General features: G+C 38.2%; 1 protein-coding gene across 5 annotated transcripts; it reads left to right on the plus strand.

The window, feature by feature from the left end:
* The first annotated feature begins 109 nt into the window (after nucleotides 1-109).
* Nucleotides 110-11,601, plus strand: LOC113735635 (uncharacterized). 5 transcript variants are annotated; one of them, XM_072082279.1, is made up of 14 exons: nucleotides 110-1,245; nucleotides 1,350-1,677; nucleotides 2,244-2,499; nucleotides 2,588-2,804; nucleotides 3,244-3,596; nucleotides 3,690-4,226; nucleotides 4,941-6,147; nucleotides 6,339-6,692; nucleotides 6,814-7,051; nucleotides 7,277-7,735; nucleotides 7,993-10,652; nucleotides 10,773-10,903; nucleotides 11,041-11,067; nucleotides 11,216-11,601. In XM_072082279.1, exons 1-11 carry the CDS (start codon nucleotides 148-150, stop codon nucleotides 10,620-10,622), a joined length of 7,677 nt encoding a protein of 2,558 aa, XP_071938380.1. In that variant the 5' UTR covers nucleotides 110-147; the 3' UTR covers nucleotides 10,623-10,652; nucleotides 10,773-10,903; nucleotides 11,041-11,067; nucleotides 11,216-11,601. The 5 variants fall into 5 exon arrangements, with proteins under 5 accessions (XP_071938380.1, XP_071938379.1, XP_071938381.1 ...); XM_072082278.1 differs by having other exon boundaries at nucleotides 11,277-11,601; XM_072082280.1 differs by lacking the exon at nucleotides 11,041-11,067.
* Nucleotides 11,602-12,240: the final 639 nt, after the last annotated feature.

Here is a 12,240-nt window from a genome sequence, read left to right on the forward strand (position 1 = left end):
AGGAACACTCACACGAAGCGGAGGGAACAATTGCAGCCTTTGCCATTGACCGGGAGAACTCAATTCGCTTCAATAAAGAAAAAGAAAGAACAAAGAAATCACACTGGACAATTGTCTGAAAGTTTTGGATCAGATTTATACTCTCAGATGAATGAATCCCAATCTGAAGCCATAAGGGCGTCTCTCCATAAGATGACATGTGACCAGAATTCTCACATTGAACTCATTTGGGGTCCGCCGGGGACCGGGAAAACCAAAACAGTAAGTCAGATTCTCTTTATCCTATTAAGAATGAATTACAGGACTCTTTGTTGTGCCCCAACCAATGTGGCAGTAAATGAAGTTGCATCTCGAGTGGTAAAACTGGTAAAAGAGGCATATGCTGCTGAATCTGAAAAATGTGATCCATTTACTCCATTGGGAGATATTATATTATTTGGAAATAAGGATCGACTAAAAGTTGCCCCTGATATTGAAGATATGTATCTTGACTACCGCGTGAAGAGGCTTGTTGAGTGCTTTGCACCATCAAATGGTTTGAAACATTGTGTGCGTTCTATGATTGATTTGCTTGAGCACGGTGCCTCACACTACCATATCTTTCTGGAAAATGAGCTGATCAAAACCAAGGAAAACAAAGATGAAGCTCCAAAAGATAAGCCACAGTCATTTCTAGAATTCATCAGAGCACGAGTAAAAGCTATTTTACCATCCCTCGGAAGATGTCTGATTACATTCTGCACTCATGTACCAAAAAGTTTTGTTGCAAAACAAAATTTTGAAAACATGGTACATCTGATTTATCTACTTGAGTCTTTGGAGAAGGAGCTTTCTGAAAAGGTTTTGACCTCTGATATACTGGAGAAGCTCTATTCTTCTAGCATAATGGTGGAAGATTTTTCCAAAGCAGTCACATGTACCTGGTTTCTGCCAGATATTAGAAGCAAGTGTCTCTTTGTCCTAAAAACCGTTCATTCAACTCTTGAAAATCTGGGCATCCCAGCCGCTGTGAATGAAGAATCAATAAGGGAACTCTGTTTCCAAATGGCTACCTTGGTTTTCTGCACTGCTTCTACTTCCTACAAGTTGCACAGGACAAATGTGGAGCCACTTAAAGTGCTGGTCATTGATGAGGCTGCCCAATTGAAAGAGTGTGAATCCCTTATACCACTTCAACTACCTGGTTTGAAGCATGCTATTCTTGTTGGTGATGAGTGCCAGTTGCCAGCAAGCGTTAATAGCAAGGTATGCAAATTGCTAGTGAATTTATACAGACCAATAGAATAATCTTACAGGCATGACATCTGATTACCTCAGACATAATATATATCTGTTTACGTATAATATAGATATCTGCCAATGCCGCATTTGGAAGAAGCTTATTTGAAAGGTTGAGTTCATTGGGTCAGCCAAAGCACCTGCTTAACATTCAATATAGAATGCATCCATCTATTAGTTGCTTCCCAAATTCTATCTTCTATTCGGGCAAGATCATGGATGCACCTGAAGTTAGGAGTAAAATGCACGAAAGGTGTTTTCTTCGGGAGAAAATGTTTGGTCCCTATTCATTCATTAATGTCCCAGGTGGAAAAGAAGATAGCGATGGTGATGATTACAGCTTGAGAAATATTGTTGAGGCGGCTGTGGTGGTAAAGATAGTTCAGAAGCTGTACAAAGGCACGTCAAGGCTTCCTAGTTTGAATAATTTCATCTACAAGCAAGTTTTCTGTTGAGAAATATCATAAAATATATGCTGTTGTATTAAGTTTGACTCTCTCGAAGTGCAGGATTGGAAGCAGTTACCTTGTCCATATTTTCAGTTTAGCCTTAGTCCAGTCCAGATAGAACAATGGAAAGGAAAGATATGCCTTCATTCTACAATAGAAAAGGAGTGTGAAAATGAGAAAAAGACACCTTTGGCTAAAGATAGTATAATATTTGACTGAGTAGCTTCTGTTTCATGAATATGCATTTGTCTCTGGAAATCATATGAAGGGCTAGAAAATTGAAGCTTAATGGATCAAAACATCAAATTAAGATTGGTAGAGCCATCTTACATGAATTGCTGGAGTATTGAGGGTGCAAAACTTCTCTCGCTTGTATAATTAATTATCTATTAGGAATGTGATTGAATTTGTAATATGTGTACTTAATACCCATGACATGGTTTTTATGCTACTTTGACTATTGTTTTATTTTTTCCACGTCTTCTTTTACGTAACAAATTACTTTTTTTGGCACAGCTTGGAATGGAACTGATACATCTCTAAGTGTTGGGGTAATATCACCCTACGCTGCTCAAGTTGCACTGGTTCAAGAAAAACTTCGTCACAAGTTTGAAAATCTTGACAATTTTGTTGTGACAGTAAAATCTATAGATGGATATCAGGGTGGGGAACAAGATATTGTTTTATTATCTACTGTAAGAGCCAATAATAAAGGGTCTATTGGTTTCCTATCTAGTCCTCAGAGAACCAATGTTGCTTTGACAAGAGCTCGGTACTTTATCAGCTATATTACTGCAAGGAACTTTTCTCCAATCTTTAATTTCAAATATGCAGAAATTGAATTTTTTGTCCCTTGCTAGGCACTGTCTTTGGATCTTTGGAAATGTGGATACACTGACAAATACTCGATCAGTTTGGAAAGCATTAATTTGTGATGCTAAGGCTCGTGGTTGTTTCTTTAGTGCTGATGAGGACGCTGATGTATCAAACACGATTTTGGATGTGAAGAAAGAGCTGGATCAGATGGAGGATTTGCTTAATGGGGATAGCACACTTTTCAAACAGCAACGGTGGAAGGTAATGTTCAGTTGTTTGCTTCTTTATGGTATCAATTTAGGTAACATTCCTGGCAGCATACTTGCACATACTGGAATAACATGTCCATCTAGGAAACTATGACTATAAAAGTTTGCATGACAGTTTGGACGGTATCAAATTTTGTATTAACATGCTGCACTTTCTTTTCTCCATTCAAAATTTCTTCGTGTTTATGTTCCTTTTAGTGTAGCATCATCGTTATGATATCAATATTATGTATTCTGTCCATATATAGTTGTTTGGATATATACCTAATCCGTTGTGGATTTTCTGTTGTCTATTTTAGTTAGCGAAAATCTGCAAGGCATCCTTTCTTTTTTCAAATTTTCTTGTATAGTTTAATCATTTTGGTTATTTTGGATTTGAATTTCTGGTTTATTCATGAATCTTTTTATTACTTTTATATGTTATGTCACAGGTTTTATTTAGTGATGACTTTCAGAAATCATTTAGAAAGATGACTTCCACCCGCATGAAGAAGTTAGTCCTAAACCTGTTGCTTAGTCTTGCCAGTGGCTGGCGACCTAAGAAAATAAATGTGGACTTAGTTTGTGAAAGATCTTCACAGATTGTGAAACATTTTAAGGTTGAGGGGCTCTATGTGGTGTGCTCAATAGACATTGTTAAGAAATCAAATTACATGCAAGTCTTGAAGGTGTGGGATATATTACCTCTGGAGGAGATCCCAAAGCTGCTGAAACGTCTTGATAACATTTTCAACATGTATACTGATGATTTCATCAATCAATGCAAACAGAAATGTCTTAAAGGGTAACTTTTTTCTTCGTATTAACTGAATTCCACTTTTAATGGGACAGCATTAACATATTTGCTAGTGCTTTTTCCTTTTATTTACTTGTTCAGGAGAGCAGAGCTTCCAAAGTGTTGGCCCAACTCATCAAAGATAATCCGACATAAGAACATGAATAATGGCAAATCTGTTGCAGATTCTACTGATAGCGCCTTGGATGGAGGATGTTATGCTGAAAATTCGAGAGTTAGCGAAAGCTTGCAACTCATGAAGTTTTACTCCCTATCACCTGGTGCTGCGAGTCATTTACTTTTCAGTCGTGATGGTCAGGAATTGGATCTGCCTTTTGAAGTTACAGATGAAGAGTGGGAAATTATTCAATTCTGCAAAAGCAGCTTCATCCTTGGGCGATCTGGCACAGGGAAAACTACTGTCCTGTCCATGAAGTTATTCGAGAAAGAACAAATCTACCATATTGCTTCGGAAGGATTTACTACAGCTGAGAATAGTATGTCTACGAGCGTCTTGAAGAGAACTGAGTTTGATCACTCTACAGGAGTGACGAGGGAGACATTTTTGCGCCAGCTTTTTGTGACAGTAAGCCCAAGACTATGTTCTGCAGTCAAACATCATGTTTCCCGTGTGATAAGGTAACCACTAACCAGTGATTAAGTACAATTTGTTTGTATGTGCTTTAATGTACTGTTCGATTCATACTCATTGCTGCTCTAATTGTCTAACTTAGCTTACTTGGATGTGCTGTTTTAGCAGTCATGCTACATAGTATAGATACGATGGAGTTCAACTACATGCTGTATGTGAGGCCATTTACATTTTATCATAGTTCTAAAAGATTAGAATATGTATTAGGTTGAAGTCTGTGCAGGACATAATGTTCTGAGAAGGCATTTGGCATGTCAGTTCAGATATAGTTCAGGAAAGGAAAGAGATCACACGAGCAACTTAATTTTGGGATATGTCCCCAAGACCCAGTTTAGCTTGTAGGGACATTAGCTAGGTGATGGTGAGGTCCCAGGTTCTCCAGCCCTCCCTTTCCCCCTTCCCCTTATTAGGTTTGGAGCCTCTCGTTGAATAACCAAAAAAGAAAAGGAACATCACAGAAATCCATGCGGCAATGAACTCTAGCAGCAAATCAATTCACACTTCTAATCGTTGTGTAGTTGGTGGAAAGTTATGTGAGATATGCTGGATTTTTCCTAGCAGCTCGTTTTGTGATTACATGATACAGTTAGCATTCTGACATACTAGACTTCTTCTTTAAAATAATATCCTTTTACATAGTACAGAGAAAACTAAAGTATTCTTAATAATTATATCTCTAACCTTAACTGTCTTGAGTGCAGTTTTGCTTGCAGTGGAAATTTCCCATCTGAAACCAGTTTGAATGATGCCGAAGATGTGGAAGATATAGAACAGTTTAAAGATATACCAGATTCTTTTGTTGGCATTCCTTCCGAAAAGTACCCTCTTGTCATTACATTTCATAAGTTTTTGATGATGCTTGATGGGACAATCGGTGATTCATATTTCAGACGATTTCCTGAGATGACGAAGATAATGGACTTTTCTGTTGGTATAAGTGGAAATTTCAGATCTGCTGTTCTGCAATCTCTCTTACGAATGAAGGAGGTAAATTATGAGAGGTTTTGTTTCCATTATTGGCCTCACTTCAATTCACAACTGACGAAGAATCTTGATTCTTCAAGAACATTTACGGAGATAATATCTCACATTAAAGGAGGCTTGCTAGCTGGGGAAGCCCCTGATGGTAAATTGAGCAGGCAAGAATATGTTTCCATGTCTAATAGTAGGGCATCAACCCTGAGCTCAGATGAGAGAGAGCTGATCTATACTGTTTTTCAAGCTTACGAGAAGAAGAAATTACAGCGTGGTGAATTTGATCTGTCTGATTTTGTTATTGACCTTCATCTTAGGCTGAAGAGCAAGAGTCTGGAGGGTGATAAAATGGATTTTGTGTACATTGACGAAGTGCAAGATCTTGCTATGAGTCAGATAGCTCTGTTCAAGTATATCTGCAAAAATGTGGATGAAGGTTTTGTCTTTTCTGGTGATACAGCTCAAACTATTGCCAGGGGTACTGATTTTAGGTTTGAAGATATACGATCTGTATTCTATAATGAGTTCATAATGAAATCAAAGAGTGACAAATATGTTGAAAGAAGAGAGAAAAGACGTATGTCAGAAATTTTCAATTTGCAGCAGAACTTCCGTACTCATGCTGGAGTACTTAAATTAGCACAGAGTGTCACAGACCTTCTTTACCAATTTTTCCCTCAATCTGTTGATATTTTGAAACCTGAAATTAGCTTTATATATGGTGAAGCTCCTGTTCTGCTTAAGCCAAACGACGAGAGTGCTATTGAGATTATTTTCGGAAAGACTGTAAAGACTGGTGGGAAAGTAGTAGGCTTTGGTGCCGAACAGGTTATACTAGTACGTGATGATTCTGCTCAGGAAGGAATTTCTAGAGATGTAGGAAATCATGCTCTTGTTCTTACAATACTGGAATGCAAGGGTCTAGAGTTTCAGGTGATTGATTGTCATTTACTACCAAGTGATTCTCTAACCAACCGTTTATGAGTATGACCAAGGGCCTGGGAAAACTGAATGCATGCCTAGCTGCTTTTATTTCTTCCATTTAGTGATTTCTTTGCTGAAGATTTTCCACATTTCATTCAAAATTTACTCTGTCTTGATTGGGTTATTGTACAATTTTGCAGGATGTATTACTGTACAATTTTTTCAGTTCATCGCCTCTGAAGAACCAATGGAGAGTGGTGTATGACTTCATGGAGAAAAAAGATCTACGTGATTCTTGTTTCCCTAGGTGCTTTCCTAGATTTAGTCATGCAAGACACAGTATCCTTTGTTCTGAATTGAAACAATTATATGTGGCAATTACGCGGACAAGGCAGAGACTGTGGATTTGTGAAGATAGTGAGGAGTTTGCTGCACCCATGTTTGACTTCTGGAAGAAGTTGGGCCTTGTGCAAGTAAGGGAGATGGATGAATCATTTTCACAAACGATGCTAATGGCAAGCAGTCCTGCAGAGTGGAAATCAAGGGGTATAAAGGTTGGACTGCTCTCTAAAGTTTCTGCTACCGCAGCTTCTATGCATTTTATGTTTCAAGTTTATTGTGCATGTTATCATTCATTCTGGAATCTACAAAATTTTTCTTTATATTTTAATGCAGCTTTACCAGGAGAACAAGTATCAGATGGCAACCATGTGCTTTGAAAGGGCAGGAGATACAAATTGGGAGAAACGGGCCAAGGCTGCTGGCCTGAGGGCAACTGCTGATCAGCTGCGTGAGTCAAATCCTCAAGAGGCTTGTACAATCCTCAGACAGGCTGCTGAGTTGTTCGACTGCATTGGCAGAGCTGAGTCTGCTGCTGAATGCTTCTGTGATTTGGGGGATTACGAAAGAGCAGGTATGATGTATCAATGTCTCCTTAGTTATATATCTTTTAATATAACTCTTATAGACATACTTTTGTTTTATTGTCGGCGCCAGGGAGAGGGGTGGGTGGTGGTTTTTTGTAGTTATAGTTCTACAACAGCTGGTCTCCTTTGGTTTGATAATGGTATTTTACTTGTGCAAACAATTAACTGGAAAAGCATAGTCTTGAAGTTTAACCTTTTGAATCTTGCTGCAGGAAGAATTTACTATGATAAATGTAGAGATCCTAAAAAAGCAGGTGATTGTTTCACTTCGGCTAAAAGTTACAAACTTGCAGCGAAGGCTTATGCTGATGGCAATTACTTCTTGGAGTGTTTGTCCGCATGTACTCAGGGTAATCTTTTTGAATTGGGAAGGCAATATCTTAAGAAATGGAAACAGAATGCTCCTGGTGATGATGGTACCGCAAAACAAAGTAAGGAAATCGAAAAAGTCGGACAAGAGTTTTTGGAGAGTTGCGCTTTGAGCTATTATAAGCTCAAGGATCATAAATCCATGATAAAATACGTTAGAGCTTTCCTTACTATGGATTCAAGGCGGAAATTCCTGAAAAGCATAGGCTGTCTTGAAGAGCTTTTGCTGTTGGAAGAAGAACTTGGAAACTTCAAGGAGGCTGTAGAAATAGCAAAGTTGAGAGGGGATTACGAAAGAGCAGGCATGATATCTCAATCTCCCCTTAGTTATAAATTTTTTAATACAATTATTATAGACATACTTTTGTTTTATTGTGGGAGGGAGAGGGGATGGGGTTTTTTTTTGGGGGGGGGGGGGGGGGGGGGGGGGGGGTTTGTTGTTGAGGAACTGGTTATTTTTTTTGTAGTTATCTTTGGTTTGACAATGGTATTTTACTTGTGCAAACAATTAACTGGAAAAGCATAGTCTTGAAGTTCAACCTCTTGAATCTTGCTTCAGGAAGAATTTACTTCGATAAATGTGGAGATCCTAAACAAGCGGGTGATTGTTTCACTTCGGCTAGAAGTTATGAACTTGCAGCAAAGGCTTATGCTGATGGCAATTACTTGTTGGAGTGTTTGTCTGTGTGCACTCAGGGGAGTCTTTTTGAATTGGGAAGGCAATACATTACAAAATGGAAACAGAATGCTCCTGGCGAAAAGGAAATCGAAAAAATTGAACAAGAGTTCTTGGAGAGTTGCGCTTTGAGTTATTATAAGCTCAAGGATTTTAAATCCATGACAAAATATGTTAGAGCTTTCCTTTCTATGGATTCCAGACGTAACTTCCTGAAAAGCATAGGCTGTATTGATGAACTTTTGTTGTTGGAAGAAGAACTCGGAAACTTCGCGGAAGCTATAGAAATAGCAAAGTTGAGAGGGGATCTGCCACGGGAGGCAGACCTGCTTGGGAAGGCAGGCCATCTCAAGGAAGCATCCTTACTCATCATTTCATTTGTGCTTCATCGCTCTCTATGGGTGACTGGAAATAGAGGTTGGCCCTTGAGGCCATTTCGACAGAAACAAATGCTATTAAAGAAAGCTATGTCATTTGCACAGGAAGAATCGAATGAGTTCTATGAACGCATTCGCAGAGAGGTTGAAGTTTTGGCACATGAGCATATTAGCTTGCATGAGTTGCTTCAGTCTCTCACTTATTCAGAGCTATGTAAAAATTTGACAGTTGAATTGATATCTATCCGGAGGATCCTGGATGCTCATCTTGATTGTACAACACGGAAGTTTGAATGGGAAGATGAATTGCAAGTTGATATGAAAAAGCATTCAGAAGATAAGATTTCACTAAACCACGTCTCCGTTGGTTCACTCATGCACTTTTGGAATATGTGGAAAAGGAACATGTCAAATATCATGCAATATCTCAAAACAGTGGGAAAACCAGATGATAATGAATGGCTTGAATATGGTGAGTTCTGTTTGAACTATTTTGGTGTGAGGAGGCAGGTCATCAATTCAAATGTAGCATATATACTGTTGAACTCAGATGCTGAATGGGTGAAAACAACTGGTTCTGTATTCAAGCAGAAGCAGCTAAGCGAGAACCAGGTATCCATTGATGGTCGAAAATTTGCATCTGCTGCTCTGAGTCATTGCCAGGCTGAAGTAGCTTCTGTCAGCCTGAAGGTACTTGACACTGTTGAAGCTCTTTATAAGTTGTCAATAAGGGAGTCATTCTCCCTATTTTGCCAAAGCATTTGCCTCATTGATATCTATCAATTGATGAAATTTTTGACTGAATCATTCAAATTCAATGCTAGTGTTGAAAGGAGGCTAGAAAATTTCCTGCGGCCACCAATTACGTACTTTAAATATGTATTTCCACTAGACTGTTGCAAATCATTGGTGGAAAACATGATCTCTTTAAGGAAAACTGAGCTCTCACGGAGTCTACTTGAAGAGGTTATTGTTGACAATATCAGTAACAAGGGTGACCTTACCTACGGTCAAATTGGGAGGGTGGTAATGATTTGGCTTGGATCTGGAAAACCAACAGATGATCTGTACATGAAGATAGCAAAAAGATTTGAAAAGAATTTTTCGTGGAGAGCATTCATTGATTCTTTGCAAGTATCTTCATTGAGGCATTCTGGGATAACAGAATCAAGATCCTTGGGTGATCCTTCATCAAATACTTCAGCTGAAGATTGGAAGAAGTTTTCACTGATTGATAGCTTCCACGAAGCTTTGAGAGATACTTATCTTGCAAATTGGAGGTCATATGACTATGTATCACCTGATTGTTTAATATATCTTGTTGAACGCCTGCTACTCCTTGTATTTCATTCCAAGGATTACTTTTTCACAACAAAGTATTCTTTTGTGGAATGGCTTGTTTATCTTAAAGCAGACATGTATCCAGATGTGAGTTCAGTAGCTGACACGCAGTTGTCTCCTGAAATCATATTTGATTCTGTTGTTATGATGGTTGAACAGTTTCTTTTTAATAAGCGGGAGACAGCATCATGGATTGCAAAATCAAAATTTGATGTAGATCAGTATCATCCACTACTAGCATTAAGGCTTGTGGTTATCTTGTGCTTGCTCCACTTGAACTCAGGCAAGTATTCTAATGTTCTTTCTCATCTGCTTGATCAGTCTCATATTAGTTCGCAGCTGCCAATGCCATTCATTCAGGCACTTAGGCCAAGAAGAAAGCTTAATTTGACTCAGGATTGGTTTAGTTTAAATGCAACTGTAGAAGCATTCAGAAGGATTGGAAATCCTCTTGTGATTGTGCATTTGAGAGAAAATAGTCCAAAATTTGCGTGTCCTGCAATCATCATTGACACAGCTTTGACACCAAGAATTGATGACATCACGAGAAACTTGTTCCGAAAGCAAGGAAGTTACCATCAGCAAAGGCCTATGGTTGAAGCAAATGCTCCGAATTTGTGTGAAGGACTTGTTCATAATGCTGAGTCTCTCATGTCAATTGACATTTCTGCGGCACCAGATCAGAAAATGAGCACAGGCAGTGGAACTGAAAGGAACCCACAGATGTACTCAGGCCTTTCTGAAAAAATCTTTGATGTGCAAATATCAACAGAGAAAAGACAACATGAAGAGTGATCAAGCTGTTCTAATGTTTCTCAATTTAAGGTAATCACAAATGGATTGCTTAGGTCTGCTCAGCTGCTTTGTGGATTTTGTGTTTAATAATCATACAAGCACTTCCATGTAATAGCTTTAACAACTCTCTTTTATGCTGCTCGTTTCCAGGAGGAATTGGAAGAAAGTACAAGCTTTTTAACTGCTGGACTGAATGTAAAGAAATTTCTTCCTTGTGGTAGTGTAAACCAATTCGGTGAAGCAAGCAGCATGCTTGACGAAATCAAGCAATTTGATGCTAGGTAAGTTCATAACCACAGCTTTTAAATACTTGAAATCGAATGCTTGCAATGGTCTGGTAAAAGTTTTCTTAGACTAAAACATTAGGGTGACAACTGACAATTGATATCCATGGTTTTTGCATATGGACTTTATCTAGAAAGCTGAATTTGTGGCACTATTCCAGGTAAAGGGTTGCTTAATTTTCATATTGGTTGGCAATTGAACCAAGTAGTAGTGAAACAAAAGAACTTCTGCTGCTTTCATGATTGCAGATTGTGCAACTTCCCTAGTTTGCTACATTCAATACCTGACTATACAATTTTTATGTTTAGCTTTTCAAGTGTCAGCTTCGATAGTTTACTCGAAGTTTCATTGATGTTTTTCCCCCACCAGTGATATTATACAGACTGGAAACTTGCAAGGAATTGGATCACTTCTGAAGAGCTTGCAGTCAAAGTGGCCTAGGCTGGAGGCTTTTCTAAATCACTAGTGATACCGTACGTGCGTTGCACGTGGTTGGATGATATGTAGTTATATCATTTTGTTCTGTTTTTATATTGAGTTTACCTTTGTAATGTAGAGTTGGGAATAGAAGCAAGGGTGGGAATTGCATGTTACAAAATATTGTAAAGTAAGCAATGCAAAGCAATCTTATTGAATGTAAGACGAAGAAAAAGAGAAGATATTAAATGTGAAATAGTAATCATTAGTGTTTTAATTTTCTCGACTTTTATCTTCTTTTTCAATTGACTTTTGAGCTTGGATGCATTACTTCTTGCTCCCCCTTTTTTGGTTTTGAAGGACTGTAGTGGAACATCATCGTCAATTTCAATCACCTTTGAATTTTTCTCTTTTATTATGCTTTGCCGAGCATGTTGTTCAGATGCAATAGATGGAGTGGCATCTTCTTGTTTATTTGTATTTGGTAGTTGCTCGAATGCTATTGCTACCATTGATGGATGTCCATGAGAGGAGTGCCCAATCCTATTAAGCTTGATGAGGAATTTGAACTCCTTATGCTTTGCGGCAATCATTTTCTTATACAACTTTGATTTCTCCTTGTCCCGTTCGGTTTTCAGTATTTGTAAATCAGATAGGTTTAAATTGAATGCTTAACTATTAAGAGTTGATGTGTTTATTATTTTAATAATTTTTAGGAACTTACCTTGAAAGATGTAGTGCTATCTATATATTCTTGTATTGGGCATCCAATAAAATTAGTTGCCAAGTCTTCAAATAATATTATTGTTGCCACATCTTGTCCATTGACGACTTCCATCCTTATATTGTACCTATTTTGGAAATGATATTAAGTTGTTAACTGTGCTTTTCAAGTTTGTCATTTTAAAGTCTAGCT

Source organism: Coffea arabica, chromosome 3c, assembly GCF_036785885.1.
Source record: "Coffea arabica cultivar ET-39 chromosome 3c, Coffea Arabica ET-39 HiFi, whole genome shotgun sequence".
Classification (NCBI taxonomy): Eukaryota; Viridiplantae; Streptophyta; class Magnoliopsida; order Gentianales; family Rubiaceae; genus Coffea; species Coffea arabica.